The sequence below is a fragment of the Acinonyx jubatus genome, chromosome C2 (assembly GCF_027475565.1).
Source record: "Acinonyx jubatus isolate Ajub_Pintada_27869175 chromosome C2, VMU_Ajub_asm_v1.0, whole genome shotgun sequence".
Taxonomy (NCBI): Eukaryota; Metazoa; Chordata; class Mammalia; order Carnivora; family Felidae; genus Acinonyx; species Acinonyx jubatus.
The window spans coordinates 106,719,812-106,746,991 of record NC_069384.1 but is presented as its reverse complement, the minus strand read 5'-3'; the positions used below and the strand labels follow the sequence as shown (position 1 = coordinate 106,746,991).

General features: G+C 43.1%; 1 protein-coding gene and 1 long non-coding RNA gene across 9 annotated transcripts in view; one reads left to right on the top strand and one right to left on the bottom strand.

Moving 5' to 3' along the window:
- The window catches only part of KCNAB1 (potassium voltage-gated channel subfamily A regulatory beta subunit 1), a 383,848-nt gene that overhangs the window by 275,113 nt on the left and 81,555 nt on the right, over nt 1-27,180 (top strand). For all 6 annotated transcript variants that reach the window (XR_008297900.1, XR_008297898.1, XR_008297899.1 and 3 more), the window contains exon 3: nt 23,072-23,109. Coding sequence is in view for 3 of the 6 variants with exons in the window: in XM_015066024.3 (XP_014921510.1) it covers nt 23,072-23,109 (38 nt within the window). In the remaining 3 variants the exon portion in view is untranslated. The remainder of the gene's footprint in view (nt 1-23,071; nt 23,110-27,180) is intronic.
- Nucleotides 25-26,917, bottom strand: LOC113599913 (uncharacterized). Of its 3 annotated transcripts, XR_008297903.1 has the most exons (4): nt 22,813-26,917; nt 15,666-15,962; nt 4,432-4,871; nt 25-527 (listed from the first exon to the last, which is right to left on the bottom strand). It is a non-coding gene; the product is annotated as an uncharacterized LOC113599913 (long non-coding RNA). The 3 variants fall into 3 exon arrangements; XR_008297902.1 differs by lacking the exon at nt 25-527 and having other exon boundaries at nt 4,086-4,871; XR_003420866.2 differs by lacking the exons at nt 25-527; nt 22,813-26,917 and adding an exon at nt 22,419-22,755 and having other exon boundaries at nt 4,086-4,871.

The following is a 27,180-nucleotide window of genomic DNA, read 5'->3' as shown; positions in this document are numbered from 1 at the left end:
CTCCGTCAGTTAACCATTCTTTGTTCTTGGGCAGCCAGGAGTGCCCGGGGAATATCACACACATCCCACCTGGGGGGACAGGCAATGGCAGCACGGGTAACTTGCCTTAGGCTCCCTCATCAGAAAGAGGGGAAATGTCTTGTCCAAGTCCAGTGGTAGAGACAGCAGAGCCCACACCTCCTGCCTCTGGCCCGGCCACCAGCCACCTGATCCCTACTTCTTCTCCACCCGCAGCCTCCAAGTGCCCACAGCCTCTTCCCGGCCTCAGGTTCCTCCTCGAGAAGTGAGTGGCTGGACCAGACATGGGAGGCTCATTCTAGCTCTAACAGTTATGATGTGGGCAGTGATCAAGTTCCGCATGACTCCAGAGTGGCAGCTGGGTGAAAATGCCCACAGGCTACTGTAGAACTAGAGAATGGGGGTGTCGGAATGACTCCAGGAATCACTCAGGGCAGGCAATCACAGCTCCACAGACAGCATGGGGGCCAGAATGCACATCTCATGGCCCATGACCCAGTGCGCTCTCCCTGGAAGAGATTTCCAAGTAAGAATACAAGTGAGTGCAGACCTTTTGTGTTCCCCTGGATGCCCTGAAGGAAGCTCCTAACTCCCGACTTAACCTCCTGGGCACATTGCCCTAAAGACGTCAGCTAGTCCTGCCTGTGTTTCCTCTACTCCAAGAAGAAGCCTGACGAAGGCACACCTTATGTACATGCAAGTCTATTCGTGTTGTTTACCTGGCATTTGCCCTGTACACGAATTTTATAAAGATTACACTTATAAGACTATTTTCTTAAACCATAAAAACCCAAATGGAAGTTTGAGAAAGTTTCCGAATTTCAATCAGCAAAGTTGAGTTCCTCTAATTGTGAGGCTAGAATTCGAGGGACCCATCCGTTGGGGTGCTGACCTTCTGTGGAATGGGGTGCTCAGATTAAGAGAGTGTGGGGCTGAGGGGAGCCCTTGGAGGGCGGCACACATGCCTGAGGGGGTGACCGGCTGTGGGTCCACACAGGAGGGGAAATGCGTGGCATTTCATACCTATGCCTTAGAGGCCTCAGCTGGATGAAATTAGGAATAAAATCCCAACTCCTTTTACATCTGTTGAGTGTGAATCCGTCAGAAGCCTTCTTGAATAAGTGAACAGAAAACTCGGCCAAAGCAAAGTGAAAACCTCAGCTTAAGCCAAAACAGAAAATTCTAGGCTCGTGTGGGCAGTGGACACTTTAATGGCCTGATCCAGGGATCAGACTGTGAACTCTGCACGCTGGAGGTCTCATTCTCAGGCTGCCCTCAGAGCGACAAGATGGCTGTAGCAGCCCCAAGCCTCCTATAAATATTGGTTCCAGCTGGTGTATGTATCCGTCCCTGAACCAATTACTGAAGGAATCCAGTCAACCAATAACCAGCCCTGAAGCTGCAGAAGGGCTTAAATCTACAGAATGCAGATGCCCAAAGGAAATTTAAAGGACCCTGGCGTAAAAAGCACTGTGTTCCTCTGCTCTGAGTTCAGACAAATCCTTGGAACTGGAAAACCCTCCCCCACCCTTATTTTTGCTTTTCTGAGTTTTTCTATGCCTTTGGCGGCCAAGATTAAAAATGACTGTCTCCCAGGCTTTTCTACAGTGTGAGGTACACGCAGAGTCTGGTGACCTTGGTGGGTGTTCATTTCTTGCTCCCTCAGTTTGCCTAATCGACAATACTTTTCCTCCAGAGGAGAAATACGTCCCTTTGTCCTTTTAATATACTCTCCTTTACATTTTCCCCCAAATGTTGAAGGATCAGAGAGCCCCAGGCTCATCTACAAATAAGAGCGTCATCCTAACACCTGGATGACAAAAATACGCAAAACCTCCCGAAGAGCAAAGCAGGAAATACCATCAGTGGTCATTTTACATCTGACGACTAATTAAAATGGGAAGGGGGAAGAGACTACCCAACATGTAATTATAGAAAACGTGATGAGGGTACGAGCAGTAGCTGAGTTAGAGCTGACGGCCTAGCCATGGGGCTCCCTTCAGGCTGTGCAGGAGGAAGCAGAAAGATGGAAAGTGCTGGCGGGGCTCTGCTTATGGTGACTGGAAACAAGTTTTCTGTGGGACTTTGTCGTTTTTCTTTCTGGTCGCTCACTCCCCTTCCCTCCCAAGCATCCCCATGCTGCTCAATGCTGCTCTGTCCTTCAGCCCTTGCTGGGCAGAAAGTGCAGCCTGCTCGGCAGATATGGCAAAGCAGATACGTGTAACCACTGGCTGAAGAGAGGAGACAGGACTGGTCCTGAGACACAGTTCTGGAAGCGGCTGTCTGTGCCTTTGTTACTGTCACATCATTCCCGGGACCAAAGGAGAGGAGCAGAGCAGTCACCCTCCCTTTCAGCACCTTCCTGGGAGGGGCGGTTGGCTTGTCCCAGACCTGCTGGTGCATCTTAGTTTGTGAGCTCTGAGGGGGCCAGGAACCACGATGACAGATTTGATCGTCCTCATAAAGCACGGAGGCTGGCACCCCTCATTCATTCTCACGTTCGTGGATTGCGTGAAGATGTGCCAGACGCTGTGCTGGAGGAAAGGGGGGGAAGATGCACCAGAGCACCACTGCCTGGCCTCACACAGTGAGTGAGTGCAGGGGAGGGGGTGGGGGGGTAGCGACCAGATTCCTGGGATGGATTACATCTCTGGGCTTTGTGCCCTCAGAGGACACCCTGTATTTATGTTTGCTGGTGAGCTTCTTCAGTCTGACTTATTTCTTGGTGGATTATCCATTCAGATCACATGCCTAGATCAGAGAAGGCGTTCAGTATGTCTCATTCATGGAATGAATGAATGAATGAATGAGTGAATCACAGTGTGACCAGTGCTCTGAGAGAAATCTGAGGTGCTGTGGGAACACATATGAGGACTGCCTAAGGGAGAGGTGGGCAGGTCGTGGAAGGCTTCCTGGAGGAAGAGACAGCCGAGTAAGAGAGGACAGTAGGGTAGGAAAGGGCGAGGCCAAAGAGTAAACAAGGTAAAAAGCAGTCTAACAGTGACTAGTGCTAGTAACAGTGCTAGGAGTAGAGAGGCAGAGGATAGAGAGGTAAGACACAGAAATGGCACAGATGAGGAAGTGACCACCTCTTCTGGGGAGTCAGGGAAGGTGCTGGGCGAGGCAGTGGGATTTTGAGGGATGCAGGGGAATCTGTTAGGGTGAAATGAAAGAAATCTACAGCCATTTCTTTTTCTTTCTTTTCTTTTCTTTTTTTTTTTTTTAATTTCTCACTTGACCCTCACTCAGATCTAGGCTTGAGTGTTGCTTTCCTGACCATCCAGGTCCAGCTAGAGGCTTCCTATTAGTCCCCATTGCAACCCCTCTTACCAGTGTGTGGCCTTTTGGGTCCTGTGCTGTAATTGTTCGAGTGTTTTTCTGTCTTCCCCACTGGACTGGGAGCCCCAGGAAACAGAGACCATTATTATCATTTGCCATTTTGACCCCACCATCTGGCATGGTTCTGGGGGAATGATGGGGCCTCGATAAGTATTTTCTAAATGAAGTGATAAACTCAGGAAGAAAAGCGTGGAGGAAGTCTAAGTTAGCACGGCCTGGAGGAAGAATTATATAGGGAGAGAAAATGATAAGAGAGGACTTTGGAAAGATGATGAAGAACATTGGAGGCCATGCCACAAAGCTTGTAATTGATCTGTTTTGTGATGGGGAGTCACTTGGCCAGATGCATTTTAGGAAGCTCACTCTGATCGCAGCGGTCACAGCAGACAGCAAATTAGGACTGGAAATAGAGGCAAAAAGAGAGGCTGCACCAGACTCAATATCCTGGCTTTTACAGAAGATTAAATGTAACCATCAGTTACTTGCTCACTAACTGTGAGCCCAGTTCATCATACTGTGTACCTAGACAGACAGCCTACACAGAACACATATGGCAGTTGTGAGTAAATGAGGCTTGATCAAATTAGCAAAAGATTGGTAAAGAAAACACAAAAGGAAATGTTTTTAAAAGCATAAAATAAAATCTCAGAAAAATGGCCTAAAATAGGTGTCAGCATAACAAATTTCAATGTTTTAGAGATTGGGTAAAAAAAAAAAAAAATGCTGGTTTCTAGATATGTTCTTTACATTAAAGGGCAAAAATAAACGGAAAATATAGGAATGGGCAAATAAAAATCAGACAAACATGAACAAAAAGGTGAGGTGGTGGTGTAAAATTAATATTAAATGAACAAAGTAGAATTCAGGTAAAGAAAAGATACAGTAATGAGCGGTGATAATTGGTGGAGTGAGCTCCCTAAGAAGGAGCAAGGGGATAGGACCCAGAGGATCCATGGAGAAACAGGTCTTGGATAGAAAGAAGCCTCTTCCACAGTGACAGGAAGAGAGGGGGAAAAGATGGGTGTCATCTTAGTTCATGATCCCTTAACTGAGGAGCCAACGATGAGTATACACCCATCTGAGGGTGAAGGAGGTGGGGTGTCTGCATCCCAGAGGGAGTCCTCAGGCAGCTGGAGACCACTGGGAAAAGGGCAGGACATCCACTGTGTCTGTGATGGGTAGGTTGCTGGACTTAGGAGCAAGAAATAGAGGGGACAGTAGTTTGTCTGCTTTTATGTTCTCGGTGAAGCAGGAAGTGTGAGTGGTCTGCTGATGCTGGAAGAAGAAAAAGTGGGGCCTGAGGTTGAGAAAAGTAGAGCATCTTTGAAATCCAAACAGTGGAGGAAAATGATCCAAAAACAGAGCCCATCAGTGCATAGTTACTGTAGACCGAGAATTTACAACGCGTCCGTCTCTGTCTTCTGTGATTTTCTCCAGCACGGCTCAGCATCTTGGTTATGGGTGATGAGAGCCAGACAGTCAGATTGATCCGGGTGGGGATTTTTGCCAGGCAGCTGCAATAAAAGAACAGGCAGACAATGGAGCTGAGAACAGGGTAAGAGAAGCTTTTACATACTCAATCACATCATTCAGCCATCCTAACCTTCCTGGTCAAGGAAGGAATTGAAGACAGAGTAGACTGGAAGAAAGTGAAGAGTTTAAGGACAGAGTGTGTGAGGGAAGGTAACTGTACAAGATGAGCAAGAATGAGAAATTCTAGCAGCTACGCAGAGGCTAATCACCAGATCTTTTATATATATGTTTGGAATAGGATTGAGGCACACCTCCACCCAAGTTCTCTTGTGCCCCAGTTCAGTTCCATGTCTCTTGGCACTTTCGTGGTCTTCTGTTTCCACTCCATCAACATTTTCTACCTTTCCATCTAAGAGTCACTGCCTGTCATGCATACATTTTTTTAATTGAGGTTTATACTTGGGAGTTTGCAATATCCAAGGTGTGCTAAATGTATATAGTTTCTATACCAGCGTAACTTTAAGAAGCCTTGACATCTTAGATCGATCAGTGGCTTCTGTGTCAGTCTCCAATGGTCCCACTGAGCCATATGAAGAAGACCATGGATTCTCAATGACCTCTGTGGGGAATGGTGACGCAAAAAATTGAAAATGTTCTTATGTTTGTCTTTGGAATGAATTTTTAATTTCTGTTTGAATATGGGTTCCATAGACATGAAAACCTATTAAAGGAAAATCAAGAGTTATCTACACTTAATAAAATATGCAGGAATGGGATCATGATCTAGTAGCCCGTCTCTGCCTAGGCTTCTGTTAAGCTTTTAGATCTCCATATTGAATTAATCATTCTACACGGCACCAGTGGGAGAAATTCCACCTTGACCGCATCAGACTGATGTGTCACACTTACACCCTCCTCTGTCAGGATTGGTGGTCCTTGTCATCTTGTCCCAGAAAATGAGACTGCTGACGCTCTTTTTTATTTCACCCGTTTTTTCTTCCTACTAAGCTATTTTTGCTACAGTCATTTACTGCCACTGGGATTTTTGCACAAGGTTAATAGTACTAATAAAATGAAGGGCAAAGCACCAAAGAGAGAACCTTGAAAGAATAGTCTGTAACCCTTTATTTGGTCAGGGCTAAAAACTCTGCAAGACATTACAGCCTTGAGTTTGGGGTGAAGGCCACTTTCAACCTTCTTTGCTGAATTGTTCTTCACTCTCTGGGCCCTGCACTTAATGTCATACTGGAATCTTGTAGAAGGAGTGAGTCCATTCCAGTGATGTCCCAACTGCTGCCTGGACGTTTTTTACTCCAGCTGCCATCACAGTCACATGGGAGCTTTTGAAAAATACCTGTGCCTGGGCTCTTCCTCAGACCAAGTAAATCAGACTCTCTGGGGTGTAGCAGGGCATGAGCTCCCAAGTGGTTCTATTAATTGGGCCAGAGTTGAGAATCACTGACCTGGACAAGGAGCTCCAAACTCTGCTTCTGAACAGTTGAGGGGGCAACCCTGGCTCACCGGCTGAGTTACTTGTTCATCACATGGCTGGTTTAAGAGGGAAACTTTGAAGGGCACCTGGGTGGCTCAGTCAGTTAAGTGGCCAACTTCAGCTTAGGTCATGATCTTACAGTTCGTGGGTTCAAGCCCCGCGTCAGGCTCTGTGCTGACAGCTCGGAGCCTGGAGCCTGCTTCAGACTCTGTGTCACCGTCTCTCTCTGCCCCTCCCCCACTCATGTCCAGTCTCTCTGCCTCTCAAAAATGAACAAACTTTTTATTTTTTTTATTAAAAAAATTTTTTTAAACATTTATTTATTATTGAGAGACAGAGAGAGACAGAGCATGAGCAGGAGAGGAGCTGAGAGATGGGGAGACACAGAATGTGATGCAGGCTCCATGCTCCGAGCTGTCAGCGCAGAGCCTGACGCGGGGCTCAAACTCACAAACTGTGAGATCATGACCTGAGCCGAAGTTGGACACTTAACCGACTGAGCCACCCAGGTGCCCCAAATGAACAAACTTAAAAAAAAAAAATTAAGATGAAAGCTTTGAGCACCTGAGAAATTTCACTTCCCAGGCAGTGTGCAAGAGGCACAGCCCTAGAGGAGGCAATTTTGGTGTCCAGTTGAAAGAAGCAAATGCCAAGTGTGGAGTTTGTTTTTCATTTAGCTTTGGCCTCCAATTAAAATTCAAAAATTCTGTGGCATTTTTGAATGTTTTAGTCTATCCACCACTCTCCATGGGTCGCTTCAGAATAATCCAAAATAAATAATAAGTTTTCCTAAGCTTTGTTAAGGTGGGTATACTGTTAGAGTTGATACATTCCAATGTTGACTTTGCCTTTCGCTGTGGTCTCTGGAAAAGTCATTTATCTTCTTATGGAACTTTTGGTGCTTTAAATAGTACCTCTTTGGAAGATAAGAAGGGAAGTAACATTTAGTGAGCATCCTTTGTATGTGTAGTACTGTACTAAACACTTGATACATGCTGTTGAAATCATTTAGAGCATGGGCTGTGGAGCCAGAGTGCCTGGGCTTACATCCTGGCTGAGCTACTCCCAACAAATACACTCAAGAGCCCAGAGTGGTCCTGAGTTTCAAGTGACGTGACGTCTATAAAGTGTGTAGCACAATGGCTGGCACAATGCGAGTTCTCGAAAAAGCATTGGCTGGCTTTATCATCGTCTCACAGAATTCTCACAGCGATCCTGGAGTGGGTGTCATCCTTCGTTTTAGAGATGATCAAAGTCTTCAAAGTCAACCTATTTATCCATGGACACATTTTAGGATTGTTGCAAACTAAGAGAAATAATTTCAGGACTTGAGAGAGAGTTAACCTGCAAAAGTGAGCTCTGTTCTGGGGGGAGGAGGGACAATGATGAATAAGACGGACAGACTCCCTCTCTTTGTGGAGAGTGGGCAGAGCTCTCTGTTGACCTTCAGGACCCATGAGGCACTGTATGTACCAGATCTTCTGGTAGCACATTCTTCACCACGATTATGTATTCTTTCCTAGTTAATAGACAGCTCTAGTCCCTCATAGGGAGTAGCCCCTAAGGGTCTTGACTAATCACAAAATGCTCAAAGATGGAGTCACCAGGTGGATATTTTTGCTACCTCAGGAGTTTCTTCTGGGAAGACTCTCCCTTGTTTCCTGAAACCAGGGCCCCTGGTGCTAGCGTAGCAGAAGGAGTAACAAGAGGCTATCAGTGCTTTAAGAGGGCAAATACAGGTGTTATTCTACGATGAGTCCCAGATCCATGGCAACCTCCAAGACCCCTTCTGGAATGTTCGTTCATTCTTTCTTTTCTTTTTCTTCTCTTCTCTTCTCTTCTCTTTCATTTTATGTAGTTTAATTTACATCCAAGTTAGTTAGCAATGATTTCAGGAGTAGATTCCATAATGCCCCTTATTTATTTAGACCATCCCTCCTCCTACAACCCCTCCAGAAACCCTTTGTTTATTCTCTGTATTTAACAGTTTTTTATGTTTTGTCCCCCTCGTGTTTTGTATCATTTTTGCTTCCCTTCCCTTATGCTCATCTGTTTTGTATCTTAAATTCCTCATATGAGTGAAGTCATGTATTTGTCTTTCTCTGACTAATTTCGCTTCGCATAATACCCCCCAGTTCCATCTATGTAGTTGTGAATGATAAGATTTCATTCTTTTTTTTTCTACTTCATTTATTTCATTTTTGTTTTTTAGTTTTTTAATTTTATTTTTTAAAATTTACATCCAAATTAGTTAGCATATAGTGCAACAATGATTTCAGGAGTACATTCCTTAATGCCCCTTACCATTTAGCCCATCCCCCCTCCCACAAACCCTCCAGTAACCCTGTTTGTTCTCCATATTTATGAGTCTCTTCTGTTTTGTCCCCCTCCCTGTTTTTATATTATTTTTGTTTCCCTTCCCTTATGTTCATCTGTTTTCTCTCTTAAAGTCCTCATATCAGTGAAATCTTATGATTTTTGTCTTTCTCTGATTAACATCACTTATCATAATACCCTCCAGTTCCATCCACGTAGTTGCAAATGGCAAGATTTCATTCTTTTTGATTGTCAAGTAATACTCCATTGTGTGTGTGTGTGTGTGTGTGTGTGTGTATTTACCACATTTTCTTTATCCATTCTGCCATTGATGGACTTTTGGGCTCTTTCCATACTTTGGCTATTGTTGATAGTGCTGCTATAAACACGGGGGTGCATGTGTCCCTTCGAAACAGCACACCTGTATCCTGTGGATAAATGCCTAGTAGTGCAATTGCTGGGTCGTAGGGTAGTTCTATTTTTAGTTTTTTGAGGAACCTCCATACTGTTTTCTGGAGTGGCTGTACCAGCTTGCATTCCCACCAACAATGCAAAAGAGATCCTCTTTCTCCGTATCCTCGCCAACATCTGTTGTTGCCTGAGTTGTTAATGTTAGCCATTCTGACAGGTGTAAGGTGGTATCTCATTGTGACTTTGATTTGTATTTCCCTGATGATGAGTGATGTTGAGCATTTTTTCATGTGTCAGTTGGCCATCTGGATGTCTTCCTTGGAGAAGTGTCGATTCATGTCTTTTGCCCATTTCTTCACTGGATTGTTTGTTTTTTGGGGATTGAGTTTGATAAGTTCTTTATAGATTTTGGATACTAACCCTTTATCTGATACGTCATTTGCAAATATCTTCTCCCATTCTGTCGGTTACCTTTTAGTTTTGCTGCTTGTTTCCTTCACTGTGCAGAAGGTTTTATTTTGATGAGGTCCCAGTAGTTCATTTTTGCTTTTGTTTCCCTTGCCTCCAGAGACGTGTTGAGTAAGAAGTTGCTGTGGCCAAGATCAAAGAGGTTTTTGCCTGCTTTCTCCTCGAGGATTTTGATGACTTCCTGTCTTTCATTTAGGTCTTTCATCCATCTTGAGTTTATTTTTATTTCATCCATCTTGAGTTTTATTTTGTGGTGTAAGAAAGTGGTCCAGGTTCATACTTCTGCATGTCACTGTCTAGTTTTCCCAACACCACTTGCTGAAGAGACTGTCTTTATTCCATTGGATATTATTTCCTGCTTTGTTAAAGATTAGTTGGCCATACATTTGTGGGTCCATTTTTGGGTTCTCTATTCTGTTCCATTGATCTGAGTGTCTGTTCTTATGCCAGTACCATACTGTCTTGATGATTGCAGCTTTGTAGTATAGCTTGAAGTCTGGGATTGTGATGCCTCCTGCTTTGGTTTTCTTTTTTAATATTGGTTTGTCTATTTGGGGTCTTTTCTGGTTCCACACAAATTTTAGGATTATTTGTTCTAGCTCTGTGAAGAATGCTGGTGTTACTTGATAGGGATTGCATTGAATGTGTAGATTGCTTTGGGTAGTATCGACATTTTAACAATATTTGTTCTAGATTTCATTCTTTTTGATTGCCAAGTAATACTCCATTGTATATTTATACCATGTCTTCTTTATCCATTTATCTGTCAATGGACATTTGGGCTCTTTCCATACTTTGACTATTGTTGATAGCACCGCTATAAACATTGGGGTGCATGTGCCCCTTCAAAACAGCACACCTATATCCCTTGGATAAATACCTAGTAGGGCAATTGCTGGGTCATAGGGTATTTCTATTTTTAATTTTTTGAGGAACCTCCATACTGTTTTCCAGAGCGGCTGCACTAGTTTGCATGGAATGTTCTTTCATTGTATGTGCTAATGTACTAGTTGGTGGATACACAGATTACTAACTCATAAGGGCCATAGATGGAGTCATATAGACTAATTTGTTTCCAAGCAATGAATTAATGAAAAGAAGATCAGCAGGCAATAAAAAATGTATTGAACATTACTTCTATGCTGATCATTTCTTATCTGCTGTTCTTGAATTCATTCATTCATAAAACACTAAGTCCCTCCTATGTATCAGGTTTTATATAGTCTCTGGGGAGATAAGATTATGCTAAGATGTTAGTAGTTTGAAAATGTCTCAAGAAGGCCTGTCTTCTGTTTTTGAGAATAATCCAAAATATTATTGACACAGAAATATCACTTTTGTATTCTTTGATGTCTGTGGTTACCTAAATTTATATATATATATTTTTAAATGTTTATTTTCGAGAGAGAGAGAGAGAGTGAGCAGGGGAGGGGCAGAGAGAGAGGGAGACAGAATCGGAAGCAGGCTCCAGGCTCTGAGCTGTCAGCACAGAGCCTGACGTGGGTCTTGAAATCGTGAACCGTGAGATCATGACCTGAGCCAGAGTCGGACGCTTAACCAACTAAACCACGCAGGCACCCCTATAGATATATTTTCATACAGTACCTTAGGGAGTTTCCTTCCATTCCTGTAAAATTGGGACTATGTGGTTATAGTGCCATCACCTCAATGCCAAAGCCTGGCTGGGAACATCAGTGTCCAAATCAGGCTTCCAGGAGCTGTTCTGGGCTTCTCTCATATCCTAATTACTTTTTCAGTATAGCATAATATACCATTTCAAAGGAGAATGACTCTATTAGAGTTTGGATTGAATGGGATCTCCTAAAGATTACAAATATATCAACATGCTTTTGATTTATTATTGCTTCCTTTTCTTCTTTAACATGATAAATTTCCATACATAATTTCTGAAAAGGGAAGGCCTGTGTCACTTAGTTAGAAGTAATGCATTAAAAAACACTCATGTATAGCTCTATGGAAGATGCAAAAATACCCCATCCACTCAATACAGCTATGAGTTTCCCATTAGGAAAAGGATGTTACAGATTGGGAAAAAAAAAAAAAAAAAAAAAAAAAGAACAAAGCTGAAATCATTAACAGTTGGTAGCAATCAGAGATAGATAAAATAAGCTAATTTTTATATCTAAAATCATAAATCTACAGGGAAATGAGAACTGAGTTAATTTGAGTGTAACGAGGTTGGGGACTTTTTAATCTTTAGGTTTTTGCTACATTATTCCTTACATATTTCCTCAGTTTTAATTTCTCTGTATTTCAAAAACTTCTTAGTCGAAAAATGTGTGAATCATTTTGTATTCCTACTTTCATTAGTAATACTTAATACTATAAACTCATTTAATACTATAAAATCATTAAGCTCAGAGTCCAACAGGAAAAATTTGAAGACTATCACAAAATATTTTTCATTCCTTATTACAACGTATTACCCTTTTCTTTTCACTAAAAGTTTCTTTGCCTTGCCATGGAATTAACATTTATCTCCTAGCATATCCTGATAGTCCTATGAACATACCCCATAGTTTTTATGTATAGACACACCAGAGTTATTCAAAACTTTTACTGTTTGGAGAGATGAGAACTCACTGAACCTTCAAAAAAACTATATCCCTGCACAAATATAAAAAGATTAGACATAAATTTTTCAGAGATAAAAGAAAGCATAAAGGAGGTTACAACTTTCAGACTTCTTAACAATGGTGTTTTCTAGACAGTTCTCATTTATAGTAACTTCTGTGGAAAGGCAAAAGATAAAAAATAAATTAAAAATATATTTGAATGGGAGCATCTTGGTGGCTCAGTTGGTTAGGCGTCCAATTCTTGGTTTCCGCTCAGGTCATGATCTCATGGTTTTGTGAGTTCGAGCCCCATGTGGGGCTCCACGCGGACAGTGTAGAGCCTGCTGGAGATTCTTTCTCTCCCTCTCTGTCTGCTGCTCCCCAACTCACACTGTCTCTGTCTCTCTCAAAAATAAATATAAATTAATAAATAAATAAAAATAAAAAATTTAAAAAAATATATAAATATACATATACAAGCATATATATGTATATATATACATATATAAGTACATATATATACACACACATATACACATACACACACACATATATATATATACACACACACACACATATATATTTGAATGTATACTATGTCCCAGGCCCTGTGAATTCACAGAAAAAAAAAAAAATTTAAAAAAAGGATTTTGAATCTTAATAGCAGATCCCATTTTTAAAGAAGGTATTGGGAATATTTTAATTTGTTGAAAAACAAAAACCAGCAATTGTCATGTAACCCTGGTGTCCCATAGTAGTTATCTGATTTTATTCTAATACTGTGTTATTTCACCTACACTCACTATTCTGTACATTTCTTATAGGAGTTCTTCCAAAGAACCAAAATGAATAAAGCATCTGAATGATGCTTGGTGGTTATAAGCACCCTGAAAACTTCACTGTAAGAAATAATTTTCAGCATGTAATTATCAGTACATGAAAATATGAGGAATTTTAACCGAGAAACTTAATACAAAATACTAACAAAATATGAACACAGCCTCTTTTTCATGTTCAGGAAGTAGGAAGAGCTATAATTTGGTGAAACCCTTGTTTATGAATGGATTTCCCAGGGAAGTAATAATGATTTTTAAAAAATGCTTCTTGTTATAAAAGTTTTAATATTCATTTCCATAGTGTGGGCACAAAAAACACACGGAGAAAAAAAATCATCTGAGAATCTTTTTGGCTTCATTTTAACTTTTCATAATAGGCTCAAGGTGCAGGAGTCATAGCTCCATAAGGAAATTAAAGGGGCTTAAGCCATGGATTTAAATTACCATGTATTACTAATTCTAACCCCTAAATGTGAGGAAGGGATTATTGTTTTCAGATGGAAGACTGAGAGCAGTGAAATGTCATTCACAAGAGCCCCAGTTGAGTAGTGTCAACCCCACAATTCTGCTTTATAATGCAAAACTGTCTCTTCTAATCTCCATACCCACCCCCACCCCCCCCCCCATCCAATACTTCCATCAGTACTTCCTTGTCTTTAAACTTACTGAGCAGATGCATGGGAAAACAAAACAAAATAGTTGCAGGCAGATTTGCCCTGAAACAAATCTTAAAACAAAATGGAGCTGGCAGTATCCCTGCACAATGAAGTACATAAGACTTTAAATCAAAGAAAGAAGGAAAATATCAAATATCTGTACGTTCTCAATAAGGATCATGAAGAAGCTTACGTCAGTCCCAGCTATTTAACCCTCAAAACATCAAGCCTATGCGCAGGCATTAGACGAGGTCCAGGGTCCAACTCCCCACAAGTTTTCTGGGATAATCTAAGACTGACTCCCCTTTGCCACTGCCTTGCCCACTGGTATCCCGTGCCCCAAAATTCCTTCAATGACAGGCACATGTCATTATTGCTCAGCCCTTAGCCTTGGCTCTGGGGTTCTTAAGGGTTTGAGAGCTTAAAGCCCGGGATGGTTCTGTGCCTGAGGTCTTATGGGAAGTCAAGCTAAACGTGTCCTGAGGTTGAGTTGAGAGAATCTGCGAGCATGGAGGTGGCTCAGAAGATTGGGGGCAAGTGTATGCCATTCTTACACCACAGATGAGGCAATCTGGGGGCAGAAACTGGTTTAAACCTCATCAGAAGGAAGGTTCAGTGGAGGAGGCATTTGGCAGAGGGAAAACATAGGAAGTTTCATGAAAGAAGGTGTTGTTACAAGCATTTCCAGCAGCCACTATGCATACCACTTATCTGGAGCACAGTAGCAGGGTTGTAAGGGAGGCATCATTACCAGAAAACAGCCCGGGGCTGGGAGAGACCATGGCCTTGGAGGCCCCACCACTGACCAACCGTGGAAAGACACTTCTCTATCATTTCACCTCCTCATCCATAAAATATGTGGAACTCTTCAGATCTTCCAGAGTTGCCTGTAGATGGGAATCCTACTCCCCATTTACCATATGATATGGAACCTGTCTGAAAGCCCACTTTTATTCCACATGGACTTTGCCCCTTCCTTACCTAGTTTCATTGCTATTTCAAGTTCTTTTCTTGAAGTGCAGGTGTGAAAGCAGCCCCCTCAACCTCCCCCTTCCCCAGAGCTGGAGTGGTATTACTGGTTCTTGCAAGAAGAAGTAATCAAAGTAAAAAAGAAAAGGCTACGTTGTTATCGTATTTGTTAACTCAGGCCAGATGCTCATTAGCAATACACTAGAAGCCAAAAATGAAAAACCAGGCTGCAGCTTGGATCCAAAAATAAGGGCCAGGCTCTGTGGAAAACATCAACAGATGCAAACCAGAACAGGGAAGAACGTTTTGTCTGCACCATTTGAAAAAGATAGAACCTTCAGCTGTGTCCCAGGCCTCCAGACATAGATCCGTGTCTAGTTTATCTGTAGGGGCCACACAGGTATAAAGAAAAGGAGGAGATACTAATATCTCAGTATGAGAAGCATCTAGAAATGTGGTCCTCAACCCTGGCTGCAACTGGAGTCACCAGAGGATCTTTTAAAAATTCTGATGCCAAGGTCCTGTTCCCAGAGATTCTGATTTAACTGGTCTGGTGAGGGACCATAAAAAAGTCACCCTTTAAAGCTCCCCAAGCTACACAGATGTGCAGCCAGAGCTGAAGACCACGATCCCTCATCCACGGTAGCGAATGGGGGAAACGACCAACATGCTGCACGCAGTCTTGGGTTGGAGACCCTTTCTCACTAGGGCTGGAATGCACATGCTTCCAAAATGTTTACTTACTGACTCAACAGATGATTATTAAGTACCTACTGTGTGCAGCCTCCACTTCAATGGCTAGGGTTAAAAATTTTAAATTAAACTCGGTCCTTGCCCTCAGGACAGTTGATGGGGAAGTCGCATGAGAAAAGAAAGTGTGTAACTGCAAAAACAATGTGGCCAGTACAGTAAGAGCGGTTTGTTCAGAGTGGTAGGGGGAGAGTGAATGGGGTGACTCCCCTCAAAGTCCAGCCACAGAATTGTGAAATTAGAGACGAAGGAAGCCTGAGGTCCCCAATTTTGTGCAAGGAAACGAGAAATCAAGAGGTTGGGACATTCTCAGGAACACAGAATTAATGGAACAAGATCTAAAATGCTCATTCTGACTCACCGGAGGAAGTGTTAGGGAACCACGTCTTGCAGCACTGAATTCTGAGGCTGAAGAATAAGCAGGATTGGGGCACAAGGACATGGGAGAGGGTTCCGTTCTCCAGAGACTCAGCCTGAAGCTCAGACAGGAAAGGGCCTGCAGGGTCATTCTCCGGACCTGATCTCAGGCGGTGGCCAACAGCTGAGTGCCCCCTCCTCCAAGTCAGCACTGGTCCTGGGCTCACATGATTTCTTGCTTTCCAGTGCAGGTTAGGGGGGATGCTCCTCCCTCCAGCTCCACATTTCTCTGGGAATCATTCTATTCAAATGAGATAGTAAACACATTAATTTTGCCCAGTGAGTTGTCTAAGTTCAATGAGATCTGGGTTTTGAACTTCTAACTTTAAACTTTTCAGTGATATAACAGATTCATAACTCCACACACCTCCAGATTAAACACCCTTTGACCATTTGGTCAGCCTTGACTACCTAGAGTTGGCATGTGCTCTACTTGCAAAACAAGAATTGTTAAATCCATAATGAAATGTGTTGAATTGGTTCTCCATTCTCCCCTTCCTCTGACCTTGGTGTTGTCTTTAAAGTCGCATCTTCTCTCTGGGGCACCTGGGTGGCTCAGTCAGTTAAGCACCTGACTTCAGCTCAGGTCATGATCCCACTGTTGATGAGTTTGAGCCCCAAGTCAGGCTCTGTGCTCACAGCTCAGAGCCTGGAGCCTGCTTTGGTTTCTGTGTCTGCCTTTCTCTGCCCCTTCCCCAGCTCACACTCTGTCTCTCTCTTTCTCTCTTTCTCTCAAATAAATAAACATTAAAATTTTTTTTAAAAAAATAAAGTCTCACCTTCTCTCATACCCTACATCCTTTTGATCAGCCAATCCTATTGGCTGTCCTTCAAAGTCTATCCAAAATTCAAGTACTTCTCCCATCCTTGCTACTACTACCTCAGACCCACAACCATTGTCCTGTCTCACCTGGATTTTCACAACAGCCTTCCAGCTGGTGCTTGTGTTTCAGACTTAGCCTCAGAGCTGTAACCTCCCTACCACAGATGCTTCACTTTGAGAAGGGTCAGACTGTGTCACTTCTCTGTTGGTATTGGCCTGTCCAGGGTCCTTCCTAAGACTGACATGACCCCACGTGATCTGTTCTCTCTGACTTCTCGGACCTTACTTTTTCTTCTCTGACCATACTGGCCTCCTCACTGACCTCGAAAAGGCAAGCGAGCCCCCTTCCCCATTATTCACCCTGAGACCGGAACGCTGCCTTCAGACGGCTGCACGGTGAGCTCATCCACTTTCTTTGCATCTTTTCTCCAAAATCACTTTCTTTGTGAACTTTATCAGACTACCCTATCTAAAATCTCAAGGCTCACCCCCTGACATTTCATATACCGCATCCCTGCCTTATAAAAATGACTTTCTTTAACGGTCGTCAGTAAACACTATGTATTTTATGTTTTATTGCCTTATAAAATTAACATTCATAAATAAGTACTGCATATTTATTTTTTCTTATTATTTTGTCTTTCCTCATAAATCTACTCCAGAAGTAATTTTTAGTTTTGTTCACTGTTGCATACTGATCATTTAGGTATAATGCCTCGCACATGGTATACTCAATAAATACTAGCTGAATGAGAGAGAACAGAAAAATTACCTGTGACATAATAAATATTACAATTGCATTTATAGATTCCTTTCCTGATAGTTACAAAAAAAAAAAAAATCCAGGCCATAAGCAGGTCAAACTGCAATATAGAAAAGGAGGTCACCAAATCTACAACTTTAAAGTGACTCAAACGCAAATTGAGGGACATTCTACAAGTACTTGATTGGGACTCTTGAGAAACATCAAGGTCGTGAAAGACAAGGGAAGACTCAAGAGCTGTCACAGATCAGAGGAGACCAAGGAGACATGATGCCTAAATGCAATGCTGGATCCTGTGTAGGACGCTGGGACAGAAATAGACACTGAACTTCAGAAAGGGTCTACAATTTAACTGTACCAATGTTAATATCCTGCTTGTAATGAGGGCACTAGGATGATGTATATTTTAAAGGGAGGTAGCCTACTTGAAAACATTATTACATTCTAAATGTCGAAATATCTCTGCCTACTCAAGCAAGGAGGTTATTTAAATGATAAACATGTTTCCTGAATGAATAACAAGAAGCAATTACCCTGTAAACCACCAGCAAAGCAACCAAGTAACCAAGATAGAGTGTGTGTGTGGTTATGTGTGTGCGTGGATACATGTGCAAAGGAAGTTTTCTTTTCTTTTTTTTACAGTTCAGTAATTTTTCTATGCCATCGTAGCTGTGTGCTCCGGATACAAACAGATTTTCAAAGCATATGTTCCTTGATGTATCAAGGAGTTTCATCAGAAGACATAATAACAGTTCAAAGTTCTCTTTATACTCTGCTTGTAAAAGGTTAGAAATAACAAGTGTCAGTTTAGTAAAATTATCTTCTAAGTAACATCCCACTAATTTAAGATTTCACAGTGAAGTAATCATACACCATTCTAGGTCTCGAGAAGGCATGTTCTCATTAGAAGCAGAAAAATGATTAAGAAACTTGTCACAGAGGGTTTCTGAGAATGACATTAACTAATAAACCACCTTATATTTTCTGGAGAGGAGCAGTAAAGAATAAAATCGTACAAGCAGCATTCTCCTGTCTGAAGGGTGCTGCTTGATAGCTCCCCATCAGAAAGGAATTCACCCTATTTGTAAGTGGTAGGTCTTCATTGGGGGTGGCTGGTGAACTCTGCCTGCACTGGGTCACCCCCTCCTCACTGGAGGCCCTGCAGCCAGGGAGAAGGGCCTTCCCTTGCCCTTCTCCGGGAGGGGGCCTGGCTAGCTGGGCTCCTGGGGTCAGGGAGAAATATATCAATCACCCAAGGACTAGAAGAGCTGTTGACAGGCATTACTCATGTTTCTATAAGTCAAAACAAACATGTTTGTTTGGTGGGAAACTATCCCAGTATTTTTGTAGATTACCAGCAAAGAGGCAGTTACATCCAATTTCACCAAAACTTACTGACCATCCTCTAAGGACTGACTCACTTCTTCTGTTCTAGGGCTGTGGACATAAGATGAATGGAATAAAATCCTAACCCTCAGATAGCTTACTTCCTTGTAAAAGATGTAGAAGTTTGTCAGCAAATAACTGTAAGATAAATGGGTAGGAAATGTCTGAAGGACCAGGGAGGTAGCATACCTGAACTAAGTAAGCTGAATATAAGAATAACCAATTCCCCGAAATAGAACCAAACTCTGTTTTTGCTAAGTTATAGTGTAGGCCTGTAACTGAGTGTAAATATATATGTGATGCCCATATTCTACTTATATTAAGATGTTTTAACTAACTGAAAAAGAAAAAAACATTTATTGCTATCTTTTTTCATAATTCAGTACTGCTTTGATTTGAAATCGGAAGCGTGACACGTACTTCTTCTGAACCAAAATGTCAATCAGACCCTATATCTTTTCACCATGATATATAGAATGTAGCCTTAAATACTTAAACTGGGAGTAGTAGGTAGTTGTTTTCAGATTTATTTTGGAATAAAGCTTCTTCTAAACATAGGCTCTCCCAACATGGATCACATCTTTGTAAATGATGGTTACCAGTAAGGTGATCTCCAAGATATGTGTGCAATCCCAGTTTTCAACATTACCATATTCAGTCTTCAGTACCATTGCTCGAGAATTTTAAATGACAGCCCTTCTTTTGTACTATCAAAAATTAACCAAGGAAGGTAAGCTGAATAATGGTGGTTTCTTTTCATAAAGTTTGTAAGCCAGTATTCAATGGCCCAGTTGTGGAAAATGAATTTCAAGCTATTATTTTCATTTCTGGAAACTGATTTCAACATGGGCAAGTGGACCACATTATTCCTAAACAAATGAATTTCCCAAAGACTCTTACGTGATCGGGACTGAGAGAAACAAACGAGACCTTTGTACAAGTACTTGCAAATAGGCCTGTAGAGAAATATTCAAAAGGTGTAAATGGGTTGTAATATCAGTAAGAAGCTTGCAACTTTGGGCCAGTCTTTGCTGCTGAGTGGAGCTAGGACTATTCCCTCTGATGACATGAACAGTTACAAGAAATCTCTTTCAGTTTCACAGCACAAGTAAGCCAGCAAATTTATCAACCCAACACTGACCTGATTTTGCTCAAAGATACAGAAGACTAGCTAATCCGTGGTACTAATTACTTGTCCCATTTCAGCTTTGTAGCCCAAAGCAATTCCTAATGAGTGCTGAAATTAATGGACTTATGTATAGTGCCCTTACAAAATAGTGCCACCTCCAATCTGTTGCTTGAAGATCCAACATCAGCCCTCCCCTCAGCGGGAGCCTTGTCTTGCGGTAACACTCATAGCTGGGAATAGTGTGTTCTACCTCCATTGGTCTGAGACCTTTCTCAGTACCACTGAAGCCATTTCCCGATGTTTTGCCTTTCAGGGACTCCTTGTCTAAAAGTTCTCAGACCCCTCCAAAATTCTCCCCGCATCACAAATAAATACAGCTAAAGGTCTGCTCTTACATCCACGTTCTCTTTTGCTACAGTAGAAAGTACCACCAGTGACTGAACTTACCCTGAAAGTTCTCAACCCTATTTTGAACATGCTGAGCTACAATGTTTCTGGTTACACTAACGTTTGCAAACGCTTGTTTATGCTCTGGACTTCTGCTGCATTCAAAAGAAACTCTTATAAAAGCATTTGTCTGTAAAAAGGTTTTGATGCCCAGGCGATTTTTTTCTTTAATAGAGAATTACATTTCACAGGAGATCGCTTATTTTCTTCTTGTTGGAAAACACACGCGACCATTTCTTCAATCCATTAAGTTTTTCAGCGCCCATCTTTTCTGTGCACCCGTCATGGCTGGTTTTATTATGGTGCCTTAAGTTGTAATTTTTCTGGGCGCACATTCTCTGTTTGGATATTCTTCGCATCCAACCCCTCCAACCCCCACAAAAAGTGTGCTCCTGTCTTTCTTTTTTTATACTCAACTCTCTTTTTTAGAAGATGCACAAGCTCATCTTTTTCTTAATTTTACAGTAAGAAAAATAGCAGTAAATGTGTAGTAGTAAATAACTGCTATTTGATTCCAATGTTGGATGCAAAGGAAGGTGTGTGGGTGCTCGCTACCTAGGGAGGGCATAACCCTTACACAGAGGGCACTGTTCAGGGCATGTCTGCCTTGTGGGGACACTAGTCTTCTGTGGTTCAGAGAAGCTGGAAATCAGACATTTTAAAGGAAAATTTCCTAATTATTTAAATAATGGTACCTTATTCAAAATGTATTAAAATACCAAGCAGGTCGACATTGTTCTAGCCAGACGCAACAAGTCTGCAAGCATTTGGAACCTCCGGGGATGGAGGGTGGGACAGGAAAATAATTCATAGTCCCTGAGAACAGAGAAGAGAAAAGGTCCGATGATATCGGCGTGTTTCTGTGGCGTGTGGAATCCAAATGCGGTAATTAATTCGGAAGTATTCTCATGAGGCCGCGCGATGCAATGAAAAGGATACCCTTCTTGAAGCCAGGCCTGTCTGGGGAGTCCTGCATATTTCACTTAGTAGATTGACTGATGTTGGATTCCTTATCTGGAAGTAGGAATGATAAAAGTGTCTTGGAAGCTTATGAAATGATCAGAAATCAAAGTATACACGTTTCTCGGATTCCTGTGACCATTTGTGAGGTGTGAGCATGGGGGCTCTCGCTGTTAGGAAATGCAGAACCAAAGATTTCAGACACATGTCTTTGTATGCCCCACACATGCCACTTGTGCCCTGGCTCTCGCTCTTGCCCCCCTGCCTGTCTGCATCATGTCTCCTCACTCTGTGGAATGGCCCGCCGCAGCTTGTCAGCACACACTGATGCTTCTGCCCTCTGGCTTTCCCCGGGAATGCCTGTTCCTTCCTTCATCATTCAGTAACCTCCCGTGCAGCTCAACCAAAATGTCACCTCTTCCAAGAAGTCTTTCTTGACTGCCACCTCCCACCAGTCTAGTAGAGCACTCCCTCCCTTCCTGCCTTGTGTTCGCCTGGGTTTAGCCTTGTGCTATTGTCAACTGTGAGCTCCTGAGAGGGAGGAACTAGGTCGATCATCTCACTGTCCCCAGCATTTGGGTGCAATGCCTTTGCCAGGCCTGCAATTCGGGCTAAAGACAAAAAATGGATCAAAGAGGGAATGAATGGTTGCGGTGACTGTAGACTGGTGTGGGGAGAGCCCACTAAGTCTGCTTCCCTCTTGCTTTTAATCTTTATTTATTTTTGAGAGAGAGAGAACGTGTGCAAGCAGGGAATGAACAGAGAGAGGGAGACGCAGAATCCCAAGCAGGCGTCAGGCTCCGAGCTGTCAGCACAGAGCCTGACACGGGGCTCGAACTCACAGACCGTGAGATCATGACCTGAGCCAAAGTCAGAGCTTAACCAACTGAGCCACCCAGGTGCCCCCCTCTTGCTTTTAAATGCAGATCTTTGGCTGCTGATTATGCCTCTCTCGCCCTGCCTTCCCAGTCCTCACTCCAGCTCTTGACTCCATCCCCAAACCAATGGAGATTTCCACCCTGGAGTAACAGGCTCAAACAGAGAAGGTGCTTAAGTGTCACCTTTTGGGGCTTGAAAGCATGGAGAGGAAGGACATCTGAGAGGATTCCTTTGGAAAAGTAATAGGGAACACAAAACAGAGTCCTTTGTTGGGGGTAAAGAAGGGAAGAACCATAACGCAAGGTCTCACCTTCATGTTCAGAAATGGTGGCCTCGTGTACCTCTTCCCTTGTGCCTTCTGAACTGGTGGCTTCCGCGACAATGCATGTGTAGCCAAAGTGGGCTCGGTTGCCCTGCACTCTTGCACACTAGCCTTCATGGTCCCGTAGCAGAAGAAAAAGTGTTTTGTAGGACAGGGCTGCCATAGCATAGATGGGGCCTTTGAGTGAAGAAAGACAGCCCTTCCTCCAGAGGGATGCAGATCCCTGCTGGAGTATTTCCCAAGGGGAGGAGGGCGGCTGGACTTCATCCAGGCACCCCGTGTGCCCCTTATCCAGATACCTTTGTGAACAACCAACTGAAGTAGCCCTGTTGCAAGAAAAATTATATATAATATTATATAATATTAGAAAAATGTTCTGTACCTTGGATGGCTCAGTCAGTTACACATCTGACTCTTGGTTTTGGCTCAGGTCATGATCTCACGGTCCATGGGTTTGAGCCCCACAACGGGCTCCGTGCTGACGATTGGAGCCCGCTTGGGATTCTCTCGCTCCTTCTCTCTCTCTCTCTGCCACTCCCCCAGTCGTTCTCTCTGTCTCTCTTAAAATAAATAAATAAGTAAATAAATAGTTTTTAAAGAGAAAAATGATCATAAATAATGTGCAAATATTTATTTTCTAGGAACATGGGTGACATTTGGAGGTCAAATTTCAGATGAGGTAAGTTACTTTTGCCTTCCATGTTGCTGATCAAAGAAAATGTAAAGCTGTACAGTGGGAGTCTTCTTCCTGGGGTCCTGGCATTTTCTAAGGATAATGTTTCAATCACGGGAAGTGGTTAAGACTGAATCAAAGATTATTTTCAGTTTTATCTCCTTGTATTTTTCACATTTAGACTATTAATAGCCCTTGGGGCTGTCAATCTATTATATGTGCAGGTTCAATTGTTAGAGAACAAACCAATTTGGAATTAATATTTAGTAGCTTTATGGAAAGATTTCATTGCTGGTGTGTGTGTGTGTGTGTGTGTTTTAGCTCCACCTACCATGACCAACTGGTTCTAGTTTGCAGGAACTTTGCCTTATTAGCATGGGATGTCTCAGTCCTGGACAAAAAAAGACAGTTGGTCACCCTGGCTTGGACAAGTTAATCTAACCTCTCTGAGCCTCAGTCCCTCTGATGTAAAGTGGGATGATAAAGTTTACATTGGAGGTTTGTTGAAAGGACTAACCATGTTCCACATATGAGATGTTTATATAGCCCTTTGACTCGTAGGTAGCAGACACCCAATAATGGCAGCTGTAATAGTTTATTTACTGTAAAATTCCTTTAAATCTTGGTTTGTACGTTCAAAACAGGGCTTACCAAAGTGATATTCTTATCACCGCGTTTAAGGAATGTCTTTTTGGCACAAGTGAGTCATGCAGGCCTTGAACAGCAATAACCCCCCAAGGACACTGTCCTCAAGTCCCTCTGATCCTTTTTTGCCTGCCTGCGCACCACTGAGGAGTTTGGGATAGCATGTCTGAGTGGATACGCTCAGTGGGATCCAGCCCACTCTGCCACCAGATTTACTAACATTTACTAACAGTTGCCACATCCATAAAATGCAGGGGAGAGCCCCTACTCAGCAGGATTGTGATTAAGATTAATGAGACAATACCTGTGAAGTGTTCAGCCCGGTGCCTGGCCCCGAACCAGCTCTTTATAAAGGTAGTTCTTACTATCATTCCTAAGGAGAAGCTCGGGGGAACAGAGGGTCTTTTCTACAGCTCCCAAGGTCACCAGTGTTTTTTTTAACAGATTCGGGGCGGGGAGGGGCAGAGTCTTATCTGCACATTCTCCTCTGTCTGAATGCATGTCCCCAGTATTGGGCCTAGGTCGCCACAGAGAGGTTGTCCCGGGGAGGATGCTTTGGAAGGCAGACTGCACTGGGGATTAGCATACAGAACCGTTGTTAGAAAGTTGGGCCATGATGCAGTCTCAACAATGACCACACCTGACCCCATGGGGAGCCCCAACGCTGAGATGGCCCTGCAAAGTTGTCCCAGGTTGGGACAAGAGGACTGAGCATTTGTATCCTTTGTTTGACCAGTCATCGGAGAGAGGCCGCCCGGGGAAGCAGGTCTCACCTTGGGCTAGGCAACCGTGCTTAGCCAAGTGCAATTGCCAGAGAGAACCGACAGCTGCAGGCCATCTGATGGCAACACTCCTAGCAGTGAGGGGTAGAAGTCCTTCTGTTCTGAAGGAGGATCTGGGTGGCCATCACAGGGTTCATTATGGGGCCCTCTGACTGGCGTCAGGTAGGGTGTGTGGAGCACAGAGGCAAGTCCACAAATATCAACACAGTGGCCACAGGCCACAGGCTCAAGTCACATAGAAAGTAGGTGACAGGTAGGGAGGGGGATCTCAAATTAATAGTCCACCGTATCCAGCACGTGCAGCACCTTCTCCTTCCTGTTACAGTACTGAGAGGAGAAACAGACAAAAATATCTTCGCTTTAGGAACAGAGGGGCCTACCGTTAAGGGCACCATTTCCCCTTTCACGTTTGCCCTCCCCTTTACAGCATCTGCTCTCTGCTACCACGAGCCCAGCTTGCCCAGGTCAGATTGTGCTAGGCTGGGCTCTGAAATACATCATTTCAAAATTACCGTTCTAAAAACTGCACAATAACACTATCATGAATGGCTGCACAGGCCCTGCAGACCAGACAAATGGCTAGTGTCCTTCCAAAGAAGAGCTGTGACTTTCCTCAGGTCCCTGCAGAGAGAATGCCAGCAAGGAGAAGACAGGAAGGTACAGGGAGACCACAGTCCCACCAGCAGCTGACTTGCCTGAGCTCAGCCATTTCCATGTGGGAAAAATGCAGACCAATAGCAATAAATACACCTTCCCGATTTTTCTGCCTTCTCTCTGCTTCACGTGAGCTCAGCACAAAGCAGGTACAAATTTTGAATCCCAGAACGACCACGTTGTGATGTGCTGAGTGACACAACCATGAGTCCTGCCTCAGGAGGTGATGACATCCCTATTGCTGGGAGAATCCACCTGTGTGTTAAATAGCCACTGGACAGGGATATTATCAAAAGGACCCACACACCACAATACATAATTCCGTGAGGTGCCCCCCAAAGATGATTTGGCTTCATCATAAAGCCAGGAGAGATGTTACTCCTGTAAATAATAATACCTTATAGCACTTAACTTTCAGAGTTTTACTTAGATTTTCTTACCTATAAGCTAGTTAGCGTTTCTTGAATTGTAGGTAACAATAAATTCAAGTCAAATTGGTTCAACCAGTATGGGAAAAGTATTTTGATTTTCATACTAGAAGTGTAGATATAGGGCAAGCTTCAGGGTGGACTCCATCAGTGGCCTCACTGCGTTTCCCAGGGATTCCCTGGGAAGGCCCTGTGTTCCTTTGTATAGCGACATCCTCCTCAGGTAGTAAGACAGCTGCAGAAATTCTAAGCCTTACTCAGAACAGCAACTCTAGGGAAAAAGGTGTTCTTCTAGAAACCCTGTAAGAACATGGAAAGATGTTGCCAGAAGCCTCAGCATATCTGTCCCTGCATCTCATTGGCCCAAAGGTGTCACATGACCTTCCCTGGAACCACTTATTTGCAGGCCTGCCATGCCACGTTGGAAGGGAGGTGTCTACTTGTACTGAGGCCTGTTGGCTACCTGGAGGTCCTGAACAGAATTGTCCTCATTTTGCAGATGAAAAAGCTGAAATGGAAACAGTTCAAATGGTCTTGTCCACGTTCATTTATCCAGTAAGTGGTACACTCAAGGCCAGAAAACAGTTTTTGTTAAGTCATTGACTTCATTCTTTCACATTCAGGTCTTTAAACTTTATGGTTGGGAAACATTTCAGCCATTACTTAGTCCAAATTTCCATCCAGGATTCCTTATCTTATCTTAAAATTTCTCTCTAGATAATATAAGGCCTCTTTCCCAATAATAATCCGCTAGTATGTGATGTGACATAACACGAGGTTAACATACGATACAAGCACAGTAATTTCTTAAACGTAGGGCAGTCACGATGGGAAAAACTATACTTGTCTTAACTTTCCATTTCTCCTTTGGAGAAATGTCATAATGGTAGCAGATTAAAAGCAGTAATCACATGTTTGCTGCTATTACTCTAAAGGATTGGCATGGACTCCCTTTTTTGCTAGCCTAATAATTTTCTTGATATGCCGATTTTAAAAACAACAGGAAAACAGTTTATCTTGGAAATGCTGACGAAGCACCCTTAGCCCACAATCAAAAGCATAATGGAAAAATCAATTTTAATTATTTGTGAGGTGTGTAATTTTTCAGTTGGCCCATAAGTCTAGCAGCAAAATGGGAAAATGTCCCCTCTCCACTGCTATCCCTCTCTAGCTCTCCCTCAAGCTGTTGTCTCTAGCGACGCCTGTACTCTTCTGTCACGCCTGCCCCTTGCACTCAGCAGAACAAAGGAAGGAACAAGATGCTTGGAGGTGTATTTGCAGGCTGACGGGTGGGGGCTCCAGATACCCAGTAAGCCAGCGTGCTTACTGGCTCCCGGCTGCCATTCAGCTGGCTGGTTGCTCTGTGACAGCGGCTGGGGTTTTGCTGAGCTGTGGGTGGCGTGAGTTTTACAACAGTCATGGCTCTGTCTAGCCTCTGGTTCATCAGTGCAGTCCTCTAAGCCTCAAGGAAAAAAGGCACACGCTTTTAGGTCAGGAGTCACCCAGCTGCCAAAACCCATTAGCTTGGAGAGAAAGGAGGAAGAAGAGAAATGGAGTCACCGGTGATA